Raw genomic sequence first — 23,544 nt, forward strand, 5'->3', positions numbered from 1 at the left:
AGATTATCTCCCACACCCTTGGCCCTTTTAAGTAAACTGTGGAATGCCTTGTTTTCATCACGAGTCTTGACATGCTTCAAAAGGGGATCGTCAGACAAATAAATGTGTGCAAAAGTGCACAAAACAATTCTATCGTGAAGAGCCCCAACGTTAATCAAACCACGCCCTCCCATAAAGATTGGTAAATATAAGTGATTGAGGGAAGAGCGACGGTGGTGGGATCTATTGCCTGACATGACTCTTCGTGTGAGGGTGTCAATACCCTGAATTTCTTGTTTTCTCCAATCAACAACACCAAAAGAATATGAAAGCATATACATACAGGATAATTATTTGTGGCTTTAACTTTATTGCGAGCGTTCAGCTCTGATCTCCAGATTTTCTTAAGTCTACATTTGTACTCTGTCCGAAGTTTTCTCTTGATATGGGCATTCTTGAGTTTGTCCCTAATCTGCATCCCTAATTACGTATAGGCCTGACCTTCCGCGAGATGGTCAATAACTCTTCCTCCAAGTAAACTGACTGATCCTCCCTCTCGCCTCGTTATTGTTATTGTTGTTATTATTATTATCAATATTATTAATTTTATATATTATTATGCAAGCATACAACAACAGGGGATTTTATTACACGGAAGTACTCGTATGTATTGCTCAATGTTATCGGATGAATTGCACAAAGTACTCACAAGTATTGCATAAAATACTTGTCAGCCTGGTTTCCTGGGTATGCTGCGCTGACGCTACACTGAACCAGGCAATGACTGCACAATGGCCGCCTCCACAGACGAACACACATGGCATCTTATTATAGAAAGATATTTTCACGAGTGGCGTAGGCACGAGACACATTAAATATCCTATTTATTATATACTTTTGTGTGTAGATTTCTTCAGCAAAATAAAATTATTTCATTACAAATGTAAAACCTTGAAACGTAAATTCTCCCTACCTAACATACAGGGACGGTTCACCACCCCTTGTATTTGCGACTAAAAAAATACTTTCGTGTTTGCAAAATATCAAAAAATGTAAACAAAAAGTATCAAACAAAATTTAGGGTCACAAAAATTCTTTGTCATACATTTCGATATAATTATTTACAAAATGAACTTTAGCAAAGAATATTCTAGAAAACTAGGAGACCGCTGTTGGAAGCGAAAGAATACACGCTGGTCAAGTAACAAAAATGGCACTTTGCAAAACGAACAATCTCGATTGACGAGTTAAATGAGAAATTAACAGTTTATAACAAAACATTTTCTAGAACATAAGAAGTGATATTAACTCCATAAATGATCATCTGCCATTGTCAATGTGGATCTAACGTAAAACGGACGTCAACAGTTATTGTACGGGCTTGACACTTACGACAAAGGGAGACAATTTAAGGGGGGTAACTCTTGTGTGACAATAGTTCCGTCAAAGTGTTATGTTCACTGCAGTGAAATATCAAGTGTTTTGTTCACTCCAGTGAAATATCAAATGTTATGTTCAGTGCAATGAAAATATCACTTCTCAACTTCCGAAAACTCTGTCCTAACACACTGAAGCATATAATAAATTGTTTGATTGCGTGCTCTCTAATATTAACTATAATATTATGCTAAGTATATGTTACTTTTCCAGTAAAGCTTGACAAGTGCTCTTTGATATTGAAGGCATCATTAGAGATCGACAACGATGAAATAAGTACATTCCACAGCATAAAATACACAGAAGCCTCCTACATTGAAATAAGAACATTCCACGGCATGAAATATACAGCAACCTCCTACGTTGAAATAAGAACATTCCACAGCATGAAATACACAGCTACCTCTTACGTTGAAATAAGAACATTCCACAGCATGAAATACACAACTACCTCTTACGTTGAAATAAGCACATTCCACAGCATGAAATACACAGATACCTCCTACGTTGAAATAAGTACATTCCACGGCATGAAAAACACAGCTACCTCTTACGTGAAATAAGTCCATTCCACAGCGTGAAATACACAACCACCTCCTACGTTGAAATAATTACATTCCACGGCATGTAATACACAGCTTCCTCGTACGTTGAAATAAGAACAATCCACGGCATGAAATACACAGTACCTCGTACGTTGAAATATGAAATTCCACAGCATGAAATACACAGCTTCCTCCTACGTTGAAATAAGAACATTCCACAGCATGAAATACACAACCATCTCGTACGTTGAAATAAGAATATTCCACAGCATGAAATACACAACCACCTCCTACGTTGAAATAAGAACATTCCACAGCGTGAAATACACAGTACCTCGTACGTTGAAATAAGAACATTCCACAGCATGAACTACACAGCTACCTCCTACGTTGAAATAAGAATATTCCACAGCATGAAATACACAGCAGCCTCGTAAAATGAAAAAAGTACATTCCACAGCATGAAATACACAGCTACCTCGTACGTTGAAATAAGAATATTCCACAGCATGAAATACACAGTACCTCGTACGTTGAAATAAGAACATTCCACGGCATGAAATACACAGTACCTCGTACGTTGAAATAAGCACATTCCACAGCATGAAATACACAGTACCTCGTACGTTGAAATAAGCACATTCCACAGCATGAAATACACAGCTACCTCTTACGTTGAAATAAGAACATTCCACGGCATGAAATACACAGTACCTCGTACGTTGAAATAAGAACATTCCACGGCATGAAATACGCAGCACCATATGTTATGGATTTGTTACAGGCACACTATTAAAATGACAAGTTGAAGTAAATAGCCATACATGGCAATAATCAATCGATTTCCGGGTGTAACATGTTGGCGTTATGATGAGACTCAGGCACTTGCTCCGGAGAACACAATCAAGAACTCAACATACGTAAGTAGACAAACCTGTGTTTCATCTTGAAGTGCATGATTAACCATTGTTAAGAAAACATATGTGAATACAAAGACTTTTTTATGAAAACATTATGTCTCAATTGAGTGAAAAGCGGAGTGCCATTTTCTTTTGTACTCTAGCTTCATTGTATAAACTGCCGGGCAAACACACTCAGGTTTGATGGTGGTTAATAATGATATAAACAAGAAGTGGTTATTCGATGACGATCTATTTGATCATTATTGCATTTTTAAAGTGGTAAAATTGGTAATTTTTTCTTCAATATTTTTGTAAAAGTTAACAGTGTTAATAGTCTTCATTGCGTTTAATTTAGGTACACGTAAAGTGCTGTATTAGGTCAGTCTCACATGTGAAGGTCGCAGCTATCTGGAACATTGTATAACATTCTTGGAGCATGGTCAGTGTCATCTATCTGTGGGTGTCTCGGCCTCTATCGCAATGAATTTGGATCATTGTATTTATGTTTGCAGTGTTTTGGCGAATGTTTTCAATCGAGTACCGTTTTCATGACATTTGTATTATTTTGGTCAAACCCAGTTTCAAGTGTACAATTGTTTTTCCCGGCAGTTTAGAATAAAATAATCAAAGTCCAAAACATGTCTTGGACATTTTCAAATGTTTTGGAATTTGATTTTTGCTGTCACTGTGATCAAATATAGTGCTTGCTGCAAGAGCCGACTCGACACAGTAACGCAGAGGTGACATCTGTTGTAATGTTAGAAATGTTTATGTGTAGTACTATATACCGTTTTCAAAGGTCTTTCATTAAATGTAGACACACTGGAAACTGGAATCTTTAAATTACCTACGAAGATTCGTTTACCAATTTACATATCAATCACTCATAATTTCGCAGTTTTTCTTCAAATTGTGCCACGACCGCTTCCGTGGTCTAGCGTCTGCCCGGAGAGCGGAAGACGTTAAAAGATGTTACCCTGCCTGAGGCTCGGCATAATGGGACTTAAACAAGGACTGGTCGGCTCGGAGTCAGTATACTGTGTCAGTGTCGTATTCATGTTGACACTACGGCATGGTATGTCAGTGGGCTAGCATCATAAAATAGGCATTGGTGCGGACTAGTAGAAGCAGCCACACACCTACGCGCGCACACACACACACACACACGCACGCACGCACGCACGCACGCACGCACGCACGCACACTCGCACGCACGGGTGTATGCACGTTTTTTAAGAATCTCCAACATATCTGCAGATCATATACATTTTCATTAACCATGTTACGTATCGTTGTTTGAAATCCAAGACCAGAGATCTATTCATCTTGTCATAGCGTTTTGATAAAAAAAAATGTATTTACGTTATAACGTTGAACGTCATATAATTCGCCAAATGATTTATGCTTTGGATTTGGACAATTTTACACACCATTAGAATTTACTGGAATCATCATTATGACGATATGATTTTTATGGTAACAAACTTTTTAATGTGATCTACAGAATAATATCCTTGTGGTGATGATGGCAAGCAGAGGTAGGTGGCCCAAGATTAACGGCCGTGTAAACAGTGACGTCGACCAGTGGGATGATGTGCTGCCTGTACCCAAGCTCAGCTTCTCTGTGGCATCTGTCATCGTCTTCTGTCTGGCGGTACTGTGTTTCGCGAACAGCCACGATGCAGGCTTAGTGTTTGACGATGAGCGGGCCATTATAAAAAACAGGGATGTGTTACCCGAGACTCCGCTATCTGAGATATTTGTTCATGATTTCTGGGGTCAGATGCTGGATAACATGAGCCATAAGTCATACAGACCTCTCACTGTGATGACCTACAGGTACGATATTTTAAGTAATCTCCAAGTAAAATAAAAAAGATTTGACCTGAAACCTTAAGATTGATTCTCTTAGTGTTACATCCCGGTGAAGTGAGTGAGTGAGTGGGTGGATATGGGTTGACACCGCTTGTAGCAATGTTCTAGCAATATCACGGCGCGGGACACCAGAAATGGGCTTCACACATTGTACCCATGTCCGGAATCGAACCCGGGTATTCGGCGTGACGAGCGAACGCTTTAACCACGAGGCTATCCATTACGATGGAACTACGCATGGGCGAGTGGGCTTCACCGGTGGGCTTCCACGTTGTCGATATCAGTAATCTTAACACATCATTTGGACATGTATCTCTTATGACTGATTCTCTTGCTGATACTCTTAGTTTAAACTTATCTTTTTCTCATGAAAAGCATTGAGCACAAGTTATCACAACTTAGAACGCCCTCTCCCATAGATTTAAATGTGTGCTTATTTACAATTAATAAATTAATGACAGAAAGGAAAGAAAGAAATAGAGAAACGTATGTACCTTCACATTGCTCACTCAAACCTTTTTTGTTTTCTTTATATATGTATTTACATGTACATTCCTAAAAATGCTTTCGTTCACATGAATAGGTAAAATTGCCTTGCCAACTAGCATCAGGTTAATAATGACATCACAAGTATCTTTCACAATTAACAATAGTGAGTGCATCAATTCGTTTCTAGTTAATTTAAATAAAGGACATTCATATGAATTTTCACATGGGCTGCCACATCGGCGTTTTGGATCCTCGTTTAAACCTTTCCTAAATAAGTCATTTTTTAATTCACTGTCATCATATCTTAATTTTGTATGTATTGTGATAATTTACGTCAGACCATATGAGAAATATGATGGAACTGTAGATTTATTTGTTCTTAAACTGGATTTAAATCGAGGGAATGTTTCAATATTCCTTTGCTGAATAGGTAATGTATTCCAGAATTTAATAGGGGATGGTACAAACGAGGATTCAGATAACTGAGTGCGTAATAAAGACATAGTTATATTCTAAGGTTGTATGTTACGTTTGTCCACACAGAGTGAGGTACTAGATCTTTAAGGTATGAAGGTGTCACATTGTTATATATTTTATAAAATATTTTCTTTCTCCTGCGCTCTGATAAGGTCTCCCAGGAAGCTTTGAAATATATTTTTTTGAAGTATAGGTTGGTAAACCAGTTACAATTCTTGCTCCTTCTTGCTGTTTGAGCTTTTCTGATCTGTCGCTCTCCAGGTGGAACTACGCATGGGCAGGTGGTTTCCATCCTCGGGGCTTCCACGTTGTCAACATCGTCCTGCACGGCTTGGTGTCGGTCATCTTCCTGGCAGTATTCTCTGTCCTCATGTCTGGTTACCAGGTGGACCAGGAATCTGGCAGGCCGGTGTTTGCCTCGCCCCGAGCTGCTCTCCTGTGTGCTGTGTTATTTGCTGTGCATCCCATTCACACTGAGAGTGTGAGTACATTAGTTTTTCACATTAAGGATATTTTTCAAGTCGGGAGACTTATTAACATCAGTGTATGTGACATAATGTTGAACTATTTCATTTTGATACATGACAGATATATAAAGAGAACAATTGCACATCGATTCTATGATGAATGGCTCGTCATAGAACAGGGGCAGTTTGAATCAAACTAACCTTTTGTACTTCAACCTTTTGGATGGTTCCTTGCGCCATTAGCCTGTTGTAGGCCATCTAGGTGACACGGCTCTAAGACGCCGCCATTCATCACGCCCCCTAGGTGTGCCAGAAACCTATGATCGTGAGTTCGAATCTTGGATACGCCCTGATAATGTTTCTAGGTTTGTCAGCAGCATACCTGTGCTGGTGGGGTTTTCTCCAAAGTGGTAAACATCTGAAACCTGCATCTCTTCGGGCTTTATCGCATCAGGGGGCACGGGTGGCCCAGTCGTCTAAGGCGCCGCCATTCGCTGTGCAGAGTTGCTTCCCTTGGGCGCGCCAGAAACCTATGATTGTAGGTTCGAATCCCGGTTCGCCCCAATTATGTTTCGAGGTTTGTCAGCACCATACCCGTGCTCGTGGGTTTCACCGAAGTGGTAAACGTCTATGACCTGCATCACTTCGGGCTTTTCTCCCACATTAAGCTGACACGCCGTGATATAACTGGAATACTGTTAAAAGCGGCGTTAAACCCAACTCACTGACTCACTTGTGTTGGTGTTTTTTCTCCAAAGTGGTAAATATCTTAAGACGTGCATCTCTTCAAGCTTTATCGCATCATGACCTTGACGTGCTGTGATATTGCTGAAATAATGTTCAAAATGCTTAAACCAGTGCACTTAGTCACTCACTTACGCCATGTTTTAGGTTGCAGGGGTCGTTGGTCGGGCAGATCTACTTTGTGCGCTGACCTGTCTCCTGTCATTCCTCCTGTATGCAAGGTGTTGCAGCCCAAGTGAGTTGTGTTGGTGACTTAATATGATTAAAGCAATAGATATGCCCGTATCAAATATATCGCCATCGAATAACCACTTCTTGTTTGTTTCATTATTAACCATTATTGCCCGGCAGTTTATATTATGAAGCTAGGGTACAACAGAAAATGGCACTCCGCTCTTCACTCAATTGAGATATTATATTTTCATAAACAAGTCTTTGTATTTACATATTTCTTCTTAACAATGGTTAATCATGCACTTCAAGATGAAACACAGGTTTGTCTACTTACAATGTACGTATGTCGAGTTCTTGATTGTGGTCTCAGCAACAAGTCCCTGAGTTGTGTTAATGTGATTAAAGCCATATTTATGACTACAATGGTCAGACCTAGTATTAGCATGTGACCTGCAAGATGTTATGAGAATGTTAACCTCTCCCAAAACATATATGGTATGTCCGAAATCGAATCATGTTTATATTGGCCGGTGTGATTCGAGGACGCCATTGCATGACAGGAGTACCGCTGCACGGCGTCAGACAACAAACACTTACCTTTTAGGCAAATTGTCTGAGTGGCGAGTGGTGTCATCTATGGAATACTGCGAAGGTCATTTTCGCGATCTCGAACTTTGAAAACAAACTAGCTTTAATGGGCAAAATGTTTATTTTTATTTTCTATCAATTATGATAGCTTAATTGGTTAAGGAGGTATGAAATCTGGTTTCTAGAATTTCCACAAATTATGTATTGCATATAACAACAGTAGTATACAACATTAAATAGGATGTGTATTTTAATATCCTGGTTTTGAAAGTTTTTTTGATCATGTGCCAATTTTATGTCAACCTTAACAAGAAGGGAGATAAGCACAGACTGGTGTGGTCATATCACCATGTGTTTTAAGCAGCATGCATGAGGAAGTCATGCAAGGAGCCAGTGGGGTACTAAAGTAATGGTAAGCCACATTTAGTCACTCATTTGAAAATTCATAAATAGGAATGTGTTGCATCTTCTTAATTTCTACCATACATAGTAAATGAATTCTTCATAATTGAGGGTTTGTGGCTGATTTAGACTTGACTCCAACTTTGTTCAAAAATATTCTCATGGCCTTAAGTTATGAAAGGTATATGAAATATTAAGCTTTTGATATTAAGCTATATTATGCCAAAAGTGAGAGAACGCGATATTTGCCAAAAGTTTGCGTTCTCGCGATCTCACATTCTCGTTTGTTTTTATACATCGTACTCTAAGCGGCGAGAATAAAGTATCCTTCGATAACGTACACTTTAAGAGTTACGTCATAATGGACTGACGTTGAAATACTCCCCCCCCCCCCCCCCCCCCCCCGGGGATCTAACGTATCCTGGGAAACAGCGTTCTTTCATTACTGTCATGCAAGATGGCGTATCCACATCAATTCTCGGTGAAGCAGTTTCTTTAAACTTGTCGAATATTCGAATATTATTACCTGGGAGGAAATATGGCAAGATGATGTCAACCATCTCTCATGCCGCAGGTGATAAACCTAAACATGTTCAAACCAATGTGTCCGTCCCACATCAGTCACAAAACTGTCCGAGGCGGGCGTTGGTGCTCTAGGAATTATGTATGTCTCTCCAGACGAAGGAATAAGCAATTCTTGAAATGATTCATAACTGCATTTACGCCTGTTGCTCAGCGTACGTCATTTAACAAAATATACAGCAGTAAAACAAAACGGCAGCTGTTGCACTTCCTCCGAAAGCGACGCCGTAATATGCCCGAGGCCGTCGATTTTAGTCGGTTACGATATCATGTAGAGCAACCAGCTCGGTAAGCACACTACGAGGGCTGGTCAAAATGGTCTAAGCCTAACAAACAAAGCGAACAATTGTGAAAGTGTTTTTAATATTATTTTTCAACATAATTTCCCTGCTTTTCAATACACTTCTCATATCGATAGTGAAGCTTTTCAATTCCAGTCAGGAAGCCACATTTAAGGCAGCTTTGAGGTCATCGTTGTCGTCATAGCCCTTTTCACGAAGGTGTTATTTCAGTTTAGGAAACAGGTGGAAATCACTTGGTGCCAGGTTTGGCGTGTATGGAGGGTGAGGAAACTATTCTAACCCACATTGTAGGACAGCAGCCTTTGCAAGTCGAAAGGTGTGAGAAGAGGCATTGTCACGAAGTAGTAAAACTCCAGCAGTCAGCATTACTTGCCGCTTTTCATTGATAGAATCTTTCAGGCGATGAAGTAAGTCAGCATAGTAGGCACCGGTAATCGTCTTTTGACTTTCTAAGTAATCAACAAGGATCACACCCTTTCCAATCCAGTATACAGTAGCCATAACGTTCTTCATCGGTCATGAAGACTTGAATTTCTTTGGTGTGGGGAAGTGGAATGGTGCCATTCCATGGATTGACTTTTTGACTCGGGATAATAGTTTTTGAATTTAACGAAATCCTCCTCAATTAGCTCTAAATGTTCTCTGGCAATGCCAGTTCTTTTTTCCTTAGGATCAGAATTTAGAAACTGTGGCACCCAACGTGCAGATATCTTTGTCATCTGTAAATGATCATGAATAGTAGTTTCAATTGTCATATTGCCTAGACATGTGTCTGACCTGGCCTTTAAATTTTAGGCACCACTCATTACAGGTTTCTTTTTCAACTCAACTTTAGGGTTAGGGTTAGGGTAAGGGTTAGGGTTAGGTCATCTTAGAAAGGTAATAAAGTTTGCGCAACCACCATGTCCTCGTGCTTTAACTATGATAGTTCAGGGCAAACCTATACTTTACACTAAACCTGGGGGTAGAGCAAACTTATTTCTCAAATACAATTTCAAATGCAGAAGTTATGTGCCAATCACAGGCCAGTGAGTTGCTCCATGGGCTAATATGATACACTTATTCAATGTTACGAAACTGACACAGTCCAAGATTGAGCGTTGAGATACAACTAGCTATAGCTTGTCCGATGTTTCACTCAACAACATATTCTCTACTTTAGACCATAAAAGATATTAATGCATTTTCATCACCGCCCGCCTCACATTATTTTATATTGCCTCTCATGTTCCTACAGATAATTAATGTTGCTTATGTGCGTGTTCCTACTTTCTTTATTTGATTAAGTGTTCCACATAGCATACGTTGCCCTGCTAAACTCGCATGCTGCATTCGAATCGGATCCTTCGACAGTAATTGTACTCAGATACCTTAAATACCTCCCACATCCCATTCTTTTTTTAAATTGAATGAAACCCTAATTTATTGCGGCCTCAACATCTACATGTTACACACGCTTGTACTGGAAGTGTACCCCAAGTCACGGCCTGAGGTACGTGAATGGCACTGACTAAGTGAGTGAGATTGTACAGTATTTCAATTATACCACGGCTTGCCAGCTTGGTACGGGAAGAAACCCACCATCGACGGTTTCTGGCTCTTCTCAGAGACGCAACTGTACACAACAAATTGCGACGCTTCAGACGACTGGGCCATCCGTGCTGCCGGTGTAGGAGCCCCAATTGAAATCACTCCAGAGTGTTTTGAGCCACCCTCGACGGCCTAATGACTCCCGGGTTCAAATCACCCCCTTTAATATTTAAAAAATCCATGTGTGATTGTGTGTTCTGGAATGTGTTGTTTGTGTATAAATGTTTGTATGTTTTGTTTGTTTGTTGTTCCACGCAATTGGGATACGATGACATGCATGAACCAAGTCAGTGAGCCTGACCATCCGATCCCGTTAGTCGCCTCTTACCACAAGCATAATCGCCTTTTACGGCAAGCATGGGTTGCTGAAGACTTATTCTACCCCGGATGTTCACGGGTCGTGTATAAATATGTAGATTTATTGGATGGCGTACGTTGCTGATGTTGTGGGGTGTCACCAGGCTTAAGGACTCTATTGATTTATATACATCTAAGTGGACATATATTTTGTAATAATTGTAAACGCATAATTATGATTATTTCTATTTCTTCAATCTGTATGAAAGGACTTTCACGTTTATATTTCAATAATATTATGACGATATTTGGAATACATAGATTCTACTTTGGATGAAAGAGATATTATATCTGTCATTGCAGCTATATGCCAGGTCAGCTACCGCCCTAAGTCCTTCTCCCTGGTGTCTCTACTGGCCAGTATGTGTCTGTGTGTCGTGTCCACTTTCTGTAAGGAGCAGGGCATCACTGTCATAGTAAGTGTATTCAATGTTTCATCCCTGGTCAGTTACCGTCCCGCGTCCTTCTCCCTGGTGTCTGTACTGGCCAGTATGTGTCTGTGTGTGGTGTCCACCTTCTGTAAGGAACAGGGCATCACTGTCATAGTAAGTGTATTCAGTGTTTCATCCTTGGTCAGTTACCGTCCCGAGTCCTTCTCCCTGGTGTCTGTACTGGCCAGTATGTGTCTGTGTGTCGTGTCCACCTTCTGTAAGGAGCAGGGCATCACTGTCATAGTAAGTAGATTCAGTGTTTCATCCCTGGTCAGTTACCGTCCCGAGTCCTTCTCCCTGGTGTCTCTACTGGCCAGTATGTGTCTGTGTGTCGTGTCCACCTTCTGTAAGGAGCAGGGCATCAGTGTCATTGTAAGTACTCTCTCTGTTTAACGACTTGCTTATACCAACAAACACCGTGTGTTTCATTGGGAAGAGTCAACATTAACATAATCTGACCAACTGTCTGTTTAAAGTGGAGCTGAGCCCTAACTACGGAAATCTTTGAGGGCCATTGTTTTCCTTGAAATTTCAAGATGCTGTGTTGAAATGTCAAGATACATACCAACATGATCTTGCAATTTCAAGATAAAAAGTTGAAATTTCAAGTTAATATCTTGAAATTTCAACTTATTATCTTGAAATTTCAAGATCACTATCTTGAAATTTCAAGATCACTATCTTGAAATTTCATCATATGTATCTTGAATTCTCAACTTATCATCCTGCAATTTCAACATAGCATCTAGAAATTTCAACCTTGTATGTATCTTGAAATTTCAACTTGGTATCTTGAAATTTCAAGAAATAAATAAAAAACAATTGACCTTAAAAGTCTTCCGTAAATAGCCTACCGGCAGTCCTAGCAAGTTCAATTCCCATTTTTATGAACTAAATCTTAAGAACAGTCGGACTCAAAATTTGAAATGGAAATTCCGTCAGGTCCAGTAGAAGATGATTCCCCACATAACATGGATACATTGTTTTAATTTCCCACAGGACACTGGGGCCGATACAGTCTGGTGGTTCAAGGGGTTCGCTCCTCACGCCTTAGGCCCGGGTTCAATTCCCGACAAGGATACAATGCGTGAAGCGATTTCTGGTGTCCCCTGCCGCGATATTACTGGAATATTGCTAAAAGAGGCGTAAATTCCAATTCGCTTACATAGGACACTTAATACCACGTCTTGACAAAGACTGGAGCTGGCTTCAGACAACAGATCATAGCCTTGTCCTGATGAAGACTTTCTACATGCATATAGAAGCAGCTGATTTGGCATTTAGGAACAGCCGTGTCTATAAAGTACTTCTTCAGAAAAAGAAGAGGCCTGTGGTCTTCCATCAGATAGTTAAAGCATCGCTACACCTTGTCAGGGTATCTGTGATCACTTGTGCTACATCTGTGGATAAAGAAGGACGGTTGGGTAGCCACATACTGTACGTGGTGTCTATCACAGTATTAAGACTTTAAATGGTGCTTAAAGCGATGTCGAGACTAACTCAATCACATTTTATCTACTGGTCTGAATATATCTGCTTGTAGACCTATCCATATGTTCACAAAGATTATGTCCGATTTCCCTTTTTTCACTTTTGCCATATGTTCCCGTAATTGATTAGGTGAAAATGTGACTTGCCTTTGCATGTGTTTGTGACCTGTGCCACCATGGGAGCTGGGTTCGTTCACCTTTTCGCGAAAAAACAGGTATCATGACCATGCGATAACGCATGCTTATGATGTAGTCATAATTGAACAGCGGATTATGAAAATCATTTTGTCGCTGGTGTTACCTATATAACCTATCAACCTTGTAATTCAACAAAAGTATCTGTTATCACCATTGTGTCTGTAGTAGTTCGGACATCATCACTGTGTGAGTCCCACATGCAAATATCTTTAGTTATCCAACAAATGCATGTTTATATGCGGAGGGATATGTACTAATCACTGTCTGTAGACGAACGTTTGGAGTAGACCAATGTTTGTTTGTTTGTTTGTTGTTTAACGCCGCACTCAGCAATATTCCAGCTATATGACGGCGGTCTGTAAAAAATCGAGTCTGGACCAGACAATCCAGTGATTGACATCATGAGCATCGATCCACGCAACTGACATGCAATGACATGCATCAACCAAGTCAGCGAGCCTGGCCACCCGATCCCTTTCGTCGCCTTTTACGACAAGCATAGTCGCCCTATGCGGCAAGCGTGAAGGATCTGTTGATGCATGTCACACAAATAAGTATATAAATACTCATGATGTCAAGCACTAGATTGTCTGGTCTAATCTCGATTATTTACAGACCGCCGCCACATAGCTGGAATGTTAAACAAGAAACAACAAAACGTATTGGATCTATCAAATGTATTAATTTTCGTCTGCAGGGAATGTGCAATGTGTATTCACATCTAGGTTTCATCTTCGGGGAATGTGCAGTGTGTATTCACATCTAGGTTTCATCTGCAGGGAAAGTGCAGTGTGTATTCACATCTAGGTTTCATCTGCAGGGAATGTGCAGTGTGTATTCACATCTAGGTTTTCATCTTCAGGGAATGTGCAGTGTGTATTCACATCTAGGTTTCATCTTCAGGGAATGCGCAGTATGTATTCACATCTAGGTTTCATCTGCAGGGAATGTGCAGTGTGTATTCACATCTAGGTTTCATCTTCAGGGAATGTGCAGTATGTATTCACATCTAGGTTTCATCTGCAGGGAATGTGCAGTATGTATTCACATCTAGGTTTCATCTTCAGGGAATGCGCAGTATGTATTCACATCTAGGTTTCATCTTCAGGGAATGTGCAGTGTGTATTCACATTTAGGTTTCATCTGCAGGGCATTTGTAGCGTGTATGACGTCATCGTTGTGTGTGGAGTCGACCCCCTCCACCTGCTGACTTACATTAGACGTGGGACAATCAAAGATTTGGTCAATAACAAGGTAAAACCATATGCATCACAAACATTAGAATATACAGTTTGCAGATTTAATCCACCTACCTCTATTCATGTTTAGTAGAACTACACCCCAAATGTATTCAACATTTCACCAAATAGAAATATAAAACATGTTGTTGCTTACCCTGCTATAGGTATATAATCGCCTGACTACTATATTATGAAAGCAAAACTTTATGATTCATGTTCGTATCATAATTCCTTGCAATAGTCTATTTGAACCGAATGTAACCATATCGAAACTATAGCACGTTCAGTGGCTGCAATCATTGGATTCAAAGTCACTTGTATTTTTGTTTCTTGCAGCAGGGGTTGGCTCGATGGGTGAAGAGTCTCATCAAGCGCCAGCTCATCCTTTTTCTGACCGGCGTGTCTCTCCTCATCACTCGAATACGGATCATGGGATCAACAACGCCCATATTCACAGAGGATAATAATCCACATTCCTTTGTAGATGGCACTGTATTGAGAGTGGGTTCAGTATTGTTTGACACTGTTACATTGAGGATAACCACTTGTTAATAACAATAATACGTCCTTTCAATTCGTTAGTGTTTCAAAGATGTTAATGGACAAGCATTTAAACAAAGTTCTCACTTGAGCATTGAATTTCATGAATGTTTCATTCTACGATGGGTATAGTTACATTAAATAATACAGGTTCTCATCAGCGTTCAAGCTTTTTTTCTCATTGTATTTCCGAATTTGGTTAATTTAGTTTCAATTAAACAGACTGTATTTGAATTAACAAATATGAATTAATGTTGAAATTTTTTAGCTCACCAGGTAATGTTATTTTGTCACGATCAGTTCATTTCTTAGTGAGATGAGGTGAGGTGAAATTGGGTTTAACGTCGCGTCCAAGATTATCGCACTTATATAGCGATGTGCATGCACGTGTGTGTGTTTGTGTGTGGCTGCTTGTACTAGTCCGGACTGATGCCGATTTATAGTGCTAGCTCACTGAGATACCATGCCGGAGTTTATCATGAATACCCCACTCACACACAGTATACTGACCCCTTAATGCCGAGCACCAGACAGGGTAACAACAAATACCATCTTTTAACGTCTTTTGGTATGACGCGGCCGGGGATCTAACCCCGGACCTTCCGCTCTCCGGGCGGACGCTCTACCACTAGACAACGGAGGCGGTCTCATTTCTTAGTAATAGGAATCAATGTTCATTTCAGGTATTGAATTACAACTACCTCTATGCAATGAATGTTTGGCTGCTGTTGAATCCATGGTGGCTGTGCTGTGATTGGTCGATGGGTTGTATACCTGTCCTCACCTCATTGGCTGATTCCAGGATACTTGCAGACATAGCTCTCTGGGTTGGTTTTGGTGCCCTGTTCTACCTATCTTGCCACGGAGAACTCTCTAGAAATCGCAGGTACTACATATTATTATTAACAAGCCATTGCAAAGATAATATAAACTTTACTGATCTTCATTCATAATCCCATGACATTTGAAATATCTAGTGTAAAAATATAATTTAACAATTTAACATTTAACCTTTGCAGGATCTTAATCATTTCTCTGGCACTGTTGGGTATTCCCTTCCTGCCCGCCAGCAACCTGTTTTTCCGTGTGGGCTTCGTGATCGCAGAGAGGATCCTGTACCTGTCCTGTGCTGGTTTCTGTATGTTGGTGGTGCTCGGGGCAAGGCAGATCTGTTTTCATCTCAATAATACTGCCAAGCAGGTACATGACATGTTGTCAATTCCCGTGAATATCCGGGTCAGCATAGGTCTTCAGCCTACCACGTTTGCCGTGAAAGGAGACTATACTTGTTGTATGAGGCGACGAACGCAATCGGTCATGAGCATCGATCCACGCAACCAAGTCAGCGAGCCTGACCATCCGATCCCGTTAGTCGCCTCTTATGACAAGCAAAGTCGACTTGTACGGCAAGCATTGTCGTAAGAAGCACGCATGGTGTCTCTGATATCTTCACAGAAGATGCATGCAACCTAATTAACAGGAACTCTCTGTCAGTGTGTAAAGTACCTGTTTCAATCAGCATATATGTTCTGGTGTCTTTGCCCGCATGTTTGACATTCCGGTGGAATTTAGACTGGAAACGTAATAAAGCATGATGGCTATGTCAACTATGTAGAAGAAAACTAATATTTCGAGGCTTTTATACCATTTGTTTTTGTAACACAGCTGGTAAAGACTGGATTCACATTCCTCATACTGGTATATGCGCTACGATCAATTCAGGTATGTTTGACTTCACTATGAGTTCGTTAAATACATCAATATTGCAGAAAACTGTGTCAAAGAATTCTGTCAAACCATGATGCACCATGCCTTACGTTGGATCAAATGTCAGTGATTATTTAGCTTCATACAAACTCATCGTGATGGATAAGAATATCATATCTAGAAGTAATTATTTGTTGACGTTAAACTTCTGCTGGGGGCGAAACGACATTTCAGTATATATTTCTAGAGGTGCCAGGACTATAGAGGGAGGACCACGCTGTACACCTCTGCACTCAAAGTCTGTCCCCTGAATGCTAAGGTAAGTAGCACATTCTTCAGAGATCTTAGCTCCAGGGCTGGAGTGGTGGAGATAGGGGCGGCGAAGGACGGACGGGAGATTAGGGAGGAGGCGGGAGTTGGGGTGGGGTGGGGCTGGGGGTGGTTGGGGATGAGATGAACTTTGGGTGTAAGCGATGATACCCCGCCAACGTAAACTGACACGCCGGTATGTATCTGAAATCCTGTTACAATGGAAGCACTCCCGTCGGATGAAGTATAACGCAAGATTCATTACATTGATTTTCCTGGGAATAGAAGTGCCACCTTCTTCCATGCATACTTATCAACATTTACAATGTCTACTGAAATACAATATACATGTAGAACTAAACAGGAAGTATATGTAATCCTGTTTCTGTTGCATGCTAATATAATGGTAAATCATGTTTAAAAAAGTAGCTGTGTATAAGAACTATATTGCCATATAAGCAAACCGTTTTTAATGTAAAACGCCAACGACAGCCAAAAGCTATCATCCACCGGAACTGATTCCATTGGGGAATAGAGGTGAAAATGAGATCAATGGCTCCCTGAAAAACAATGATGACAACAGGTGTTTACGAAAAGGGTAAGCCTGTCCTGCCCTACCCACAGCATCCGATACCGCCTCCGTGGTCTACTGGTAGAGCGTCCGCCCGGAGAGCGGAAGGTCCAGGGTTCGATCCCGGGCCGCGTCATACAAAAAGACGTTAAAAGATTGTACTTGTTGTTACCCTGTCTGGCGCTCGGCATTAAGGGGCTAAAACAAGGACTGGTCGGCTCGGAGTCAGTATACTGTGTCTGAGTGGGGTATTCATGTTAAACTGCGGCATGGTATCTCAGTGAGCTAGCACTATAAATCGGCATCAGTCCGGACTAGTACAAGCAGCCACACACACACATACACGTGCATGCACGTCGCTATATAAGTGCAATAATCTTGGACGCGACGTTAAACCCAATTTCACCTCACCTCACAGCATCCGACACTCACACAATACCTGACGCCGCACAGTATTAATTCTGTTTTCCAATGGCGGTTGCAAACAGACCAGATAACCACGTGATGGACCACACTCAGCATTATTCCATCTGTATAACGGCGGTCTGTAAATAATCGAGTCTGAACCAGACACTCCAGTGATCATGAGTGATGGACCTGTAAATCCTGACATGATAGCACATTTGCTGAATTCGTTGAAACCTATAAACGATAATTAATTTTGAAATACGACTGATGTGTACAAGTGCAGAGATTCTGCTGCTTATAAGCAAAGAAAAAAACGTTTGAGAATGTGTTCCTTTTGCAACCCAGTGGGGTTGTCTTTTGTAGTTGACTCAGCATTGTGGATAATGCTACTGAGCTTGTGGTGAAACTCAGGGAAGTGAGCCAACCAGCAGAAAGACTGCTCCTAATGCAATCCATTATGTATGCAGGTTCACTACAACATTGCAGGCGTCCTGACAGATGACCACGATACTGACAGTGCTATCGAGGAGTACAGACTGGCTTTAGAGTACGTATACACATGTGTGAAAAATATTGATCCTAACATGATGTTTGCATTTTATTGGTGCATTACTTATGCATCAAGTCTTTGATAGGCTGGGTACAATGTGTGAAGCCCATTTCTGGTGTCCCCCGCCGTGATATTGCTGGAATATTGCTCCAAGCGGCGTAAAACCATACTCACTCACTCACTCACTTTGATAGGCATTTAGAAGTTGTGCTAACATGAATACAAGACACTATTTTATGGTTAGTAACTTCTTTTATTCTCTGTACGACGTTTCAGAGCAACTTCTTGCTCCTTCATCCATTAACCTGATGAAGGAGCAAGAAGTTGCCCTGAAACGTCGTGCAAAGAATAAAAGAAGTTGCTATCCATAAAAAAAAGCTTAATGTATTCACTTATGCATCATTCACGCACGCACCTACTTACGTGCGCTCTCATGTATGTAGTCTTTAGCCAACAGTTAGCTACAGGCTACCGATGTATTCTGGCATCCTTAATATGACACCCATTAACCCGTAACATTGGCGCAATATGCGTTTGCACATTTAAGGGTGCACCTTACCTCGTGTTTTGGATAAGTTGCAACTCCCAATGTCCTGTTAAATCCTGATCAACCATTGTGCTCATGTCAGCTCTTGATGTGGTTCTGCTGTGGGTTGTCCTTGATCAACATTGAACTATTGGTAGGTCGTCCTGTTAAACCTTGATCAACGTTGAACTATTAGTAGGATGTCCTGTTAAACCTAGATCAACGTTGAACTTTTGGTAGGTTATCCTGTTAAACCTTGATCAACGTTGAACTATTAGTAGGATGTCCTGTTAAACCTAGATCAACATTGAACTATTTGTAGGTTGTCCTGTTAAACCTTGATCAACGTTGAACTATTGGTAGGTTGTCCTGTTAAACCTTGATCAACATTGAACTATTGGTAGGTTGTCCTGTTAAACCTTGATCAACATTGAACTATTGGTAGGTTGTCCTGTTAAACATTGATTTACATTGAACTATTGGTAGGTTGTCCTGTTAAACCTTGATCTACATTGAACTATAAGTAGGATGTCCTGTTAAACCTTGATCAACGTTGAACTATTGGCCATGGGCTCATATCAGTACTTAATGTTGTTCTGCTGTAGGTTGTCCTGTTAAACCTTGATCTACATTGAACTATTGGTAGGTTGTCCTGTTAAACCTTGATCAACATTGAACTATTGGTAGGTTGTCCTGTTAAACATTGATTCACATTGAACTATTAGTAGGTTGTCCTGTTAAACCTTGATCTACATTGAACTATTAGTAGGATGTCCTGTTAAACCTTGATCTACATTGAACTATTGGCCATGGGCTCATATCAGTACTTAATGTTGTTATGCTGTAGGTTGTCCCCTCATTATGTGGATGCAATGAACAACCTGGCCATGATCTTCAGAGACAGACGCCGGTTCCAGGAAGCAGAGGAGTTGCTGGAGAGCGCCGTCAGAATTAGGTACCACTCCCTCAACTCATGCTATTGGGATGGTGTCGTCCTACTCGTAGTCCGACAGGAGCCATTGTCAACAATCACTAATATCCGAGGACAGTAATTCCTGTTATACTGATACAAGTCGAACCCTGTTGTCTCGAAAACCTGAGAACCGGAGAAATAATCCGACTTATCCGGGGAATATTCATACAACTTGACCAAATCACCATCTGACCTAGCCATGAGCTAGGATAAAGCATGCCTACCACATCGTATATGTTCTGTAAATAACATTTGTGTACCAGGAAATATAAAACAGAATCTACATTTATTTATCTTTATCTTACCTTGATCATGAATGTCGGAATCTGATTAGCTGAGACACATTCCATTGTTTTCACTGTACCCCGCTTACATGTAGGTACTATTCTTATGTTACCAGCCCGAAATGCTAAATAGTTGCCTGTAAATTTGCAACATATACACCAACCGCAAATTTGTATCCCGAATAATGATGTAAGACGCCATTCTCCGAATATCTATAATGTTTCATGAAATAGGTCCCGGAGGAATAACTGAGTTAGTTTTCTGTCGTCTGCATGGGCGAAGTGGTGGATGTCTAACTGTGGTATTCGTACCGACTCGGACCAAATCATGCATGCAGATGACAATGATCTGGAAACTACCTCTGTTGTAATTAAGTGCGGGGTAAGATACATTTGTTATCCACCGGTCCCCCGGGGGACATAGGTTTATGTAAATCTTGGTTTATGTTCCCTCGCCCTTTGGGATCGCATGGGTTCATGTACCGAAATTCCAAGGCAAATATTTATTCCTGAACGAATGCAATTTACAGCCCAAGCGACGCGGTATCCTGGCTGAACCTTGGGGTCGTACAAATAGGCCTTCAAAAGATGGGACCAGCAGAGGACAGTTTTCTGGAAGCTCTTCGACACCGTAGGAAGTATCCAGGCTGCCTTTTTAACTTGGGCAATCTGGTAAATGTTCTTTCTTTTTTGTGGGAGGACTATAACACACACACACACACACACACACACACACACACACACACACACACACACACACACACACACACACACACACACACACACACACACACACACACATATGCACACGCTCACGCTCACACTCACACACACACGCTCACGCGCACACACACACACAACACACTGTGAGTAGATATGGTTTCTTGTCTGATAAATAAATTGTTTCATCGTGTTCTTCAATGTGACTCTGAACATCAGAAACTGTAATCAATCATGATTTACATAATGTGTATTTAACACTATGCTTTAACTTGTATTACACTATTTGGATTATGACATAAGTGAAAGAAACGTGACTGACATTTAGTTCAGAAGGACACATTTGTGTCGTTAAAAATATAGTTTACCAGTAATAGCTTAGAGGGGTTTGTGGTTACTTTGTCAACGCCAGAGGATAACCGGTCTCATGTATTCCACTGGGCGGCAAAGACAAAATAAGAATTAAAATGATATGAATGGGGCACTGAAAATCAGTGATGTCACCATGTATTCGCGTAACATTGTAAGCAAGTCCTGCTCTACAAGCAGCACCCGCCACTCGAACTATGTCAAGCTATTCCTTGAACTTATGTCAGAGTTTACGGTAGTGGAAATATGGAAAGATATCGTAACCAACCGTTGAAAGATAAGCTTCAAAGTTGTAGTACAACATTGGCTTTTCCAGTACAAATACCAAGGACGCCACACAGAGGCCATCAATGCATGGCAGAATGCTACACAGATAAGTCCTACATACACCGGAGCCTGGAAACACACTCTAATGCTTTTGCATGATCTGGGTAAGAATTAAAATATTTAGTGTGTCTCTTCAGGTTTGGCTTGTAAAACATGATATCAGAATTAATTAAACAATACTTTCAATCCTATCTAGACAGCCCTTCTTGCTAGTAAAGAACTATCTAAGTAATCTTTTTTAGAATATGATTATTCCTCACTGAAAATATCATTGAAAGAACTATGAACCTGTTTAAAAGGTAACGTTATGCTGAATCTTTTTCCATCAGTATAAAGCGGGTTCGGTTGAGTGAGAACTATATCCATTAAAGTTGCTGTACATCGACCAAATTGTTTCCTCCATACAGGTAGATATGTCCGTGCTATCGAGGTTGGTAAAGAAGCACTAAAGGTGCTTCCAGACGAAACAGACCTGGTGATTAATCTTGCAAATGTGTACACGAAGGTAGAGAAGTTCAAGGAAGGCGAACGCCTGTTGCAGGCTGCCATCAAGGGAAACAAGAATCCACTTTTACATCATAGTCTAGGTATTGAATTTCAATCTGAGATTCTGTATCATATGTAAACAATCAATTGACTTAAACGTCTAGACGTCAGGCAGTTCCATACTTGTATATCTCATATAAGACCAAAGAGGTAGAAGAAGGTCCAACAATATTCGAGAACCTACACTTCACCTATCTTCAAACATAACCTGACATAATTTCTCCAAAAATGCTTTTGTTTCAGGCATGTTATATTATCGTTGGGAAAAGTACGAGGAAGCTGAGAAAGCCATGTTGAGGGCAAAGCAGCTGTCGCCAAGTGATCCTCTCATCCTCAATGACCTGCAGATGCTTCATAGAAAAATGGGCAAAATCAAGTAAAATTGATTTCTGAGACGTTATACATTTATCACATTTGTACATGTTGTGGGAGCGGCTAAACGGAAGGTATGCTGACCTGATGTGAAGATTGTGCCTAGTCATGAAAGGAAGAATGGAAGAGCGTGTAATATATTAATTTTGCAGAGTTTTACTTCAGGAATGGTATTTAGGACAAATCGCTTTGGTCTAAGATGTACAGTACAACCTGATTATAATACCATATGTTTCAATTTACAAAAGGTGGCATTATAACCAGGTTGTACTGTATGTCCAATTTCTTCAGGGTGATATTAATACATTATAATGTAAGCTCAAAAAACATATCATTGTTCTCATACTTCTTTTGTGTTTTTCACTAAAAAATCATGTCAATTTAACTATAGATTAGCTTCAGGGTATTTTAGAATATGCTCGACATATATGTGAAACCTATGCAAACATGTAGTTTATGTTTTGTCAGATGATATTGTATAGATATATTTATTATATGTTTAGAGATAAGTTAATGCATTAAAGACATGATTCTCATTTAATTGTATTGTATTTGTGTTTTATATGTGTCTGAAGTGCTATTGGTGCTATTTCACAGCAGGAGACACAAGATAGATAGTACATGTGAGCCTGCGGAGAGCTGGTTTTGAACACTTTTCCACTTGTATCACAGATTGATAGTTTAATGTATTTAGAGGGCCTAAAGTTTTCGCTGAAGTTTACCATTTTTTGAAGCCAACTGGGTCAGATGTGGCCCAGACGTCCACGAAGAGTGGAACCTGGCATTACCGACAGACGCAAAGCAACACAGCAAACTGCATCGCCCGGCCACTTGATGGTAAAGACTGTAGAAGCGAAAATGGGTTTCTTGTTATGACTACGTTTCAGAGTCATGTGAAGTCTTCATTCCAGCACAAAAGCTCGAAGTCACGTCAATACAGGACATGTGCAATCTAGTACATCCAGACACATCAAGCACATCAGGCTCGCTGACTTGGCTGATGCATGTCATCATATCCCTATTGCATCGATCGATGTTCATGATGTCAATCCCCTGGATTGCCCCACCCAGA

General features: G+C 40.5%; 1 protein-coding gene across 1 annotated transcript; it reads left to right on the plus strand.

Annotated features, from left to right (window-relative positions):
- The first annotated feature begins 4,385 nt into the window (after positions 1–4,385).
- On the plus strand, positions 4,386–22,480 carry LOC139447493 (protein O-mannosyl-transferase TMTC4-like). The gene is made up of 16 exons (XM_071228893.1): positions 4,386–4,702; positions 5,966–6,185; positions 7,063–7,154; positions 11,470–11,584; positions 14,179–14,271; positions 14,607–14,771; positions 15,494–15,696; positions 15,830–16,010; positions 16,476–16,532; positions 16,765–16,836; positions 18,273–18,352; positions 19,729–19,836; positions 20,669–20,810; positions 21,544–21,658; positions 21,962–22,141; positions 22,344–22,480. Exons 1-16 carry the CDS (start codon positions 4,386–4,388, stop codon positions 22,478–22,480), a joined length of 2,277 nt encoding a protein of 758 aa, XP_071084994.1.
- The last annotated feature ends 1,064 nt before the right edge of the window (positions 22,481–23,544 follow it).

This window comes from Haliotis cracherodii, unplaced genomic scaffold (genome assembly GCF_022045235.1).
Source record: "Haliotis cracherodii isolate W230 unplaced genomic scaffold, xgHalCrac1.p SCAF_7, whole genome shotgun sequence".
NCBI lineage: Eukaryota > Metazoa > Mollusca > Gastropoda > Lepetellida > Haliotidae > Haliotis > Haliotis cracherodii.

Coding starts and splice junctions, on each gene's coding strand:
- LOC139447493 (XM_071228893.1), top strand. CDS start 4,386: ATGATGGCAAGCAGAGGTAGGTGGCCCAAGATTAACGGCCGTGTAAAC. Junction 16,011..16,475: donor TCAATAATACTGCCAAGCAG/GTACATGACATG, acceptor TTTGTAACACAG/CTGGTAAAGACTGGATTCAC. Junction 21,659..21,961: donor AATGCTTTTGCATGATCTGG/GTAAGAATTAAA, acceptor TCCTCCATACAG/GTAGATATGTCCGTGCTATC.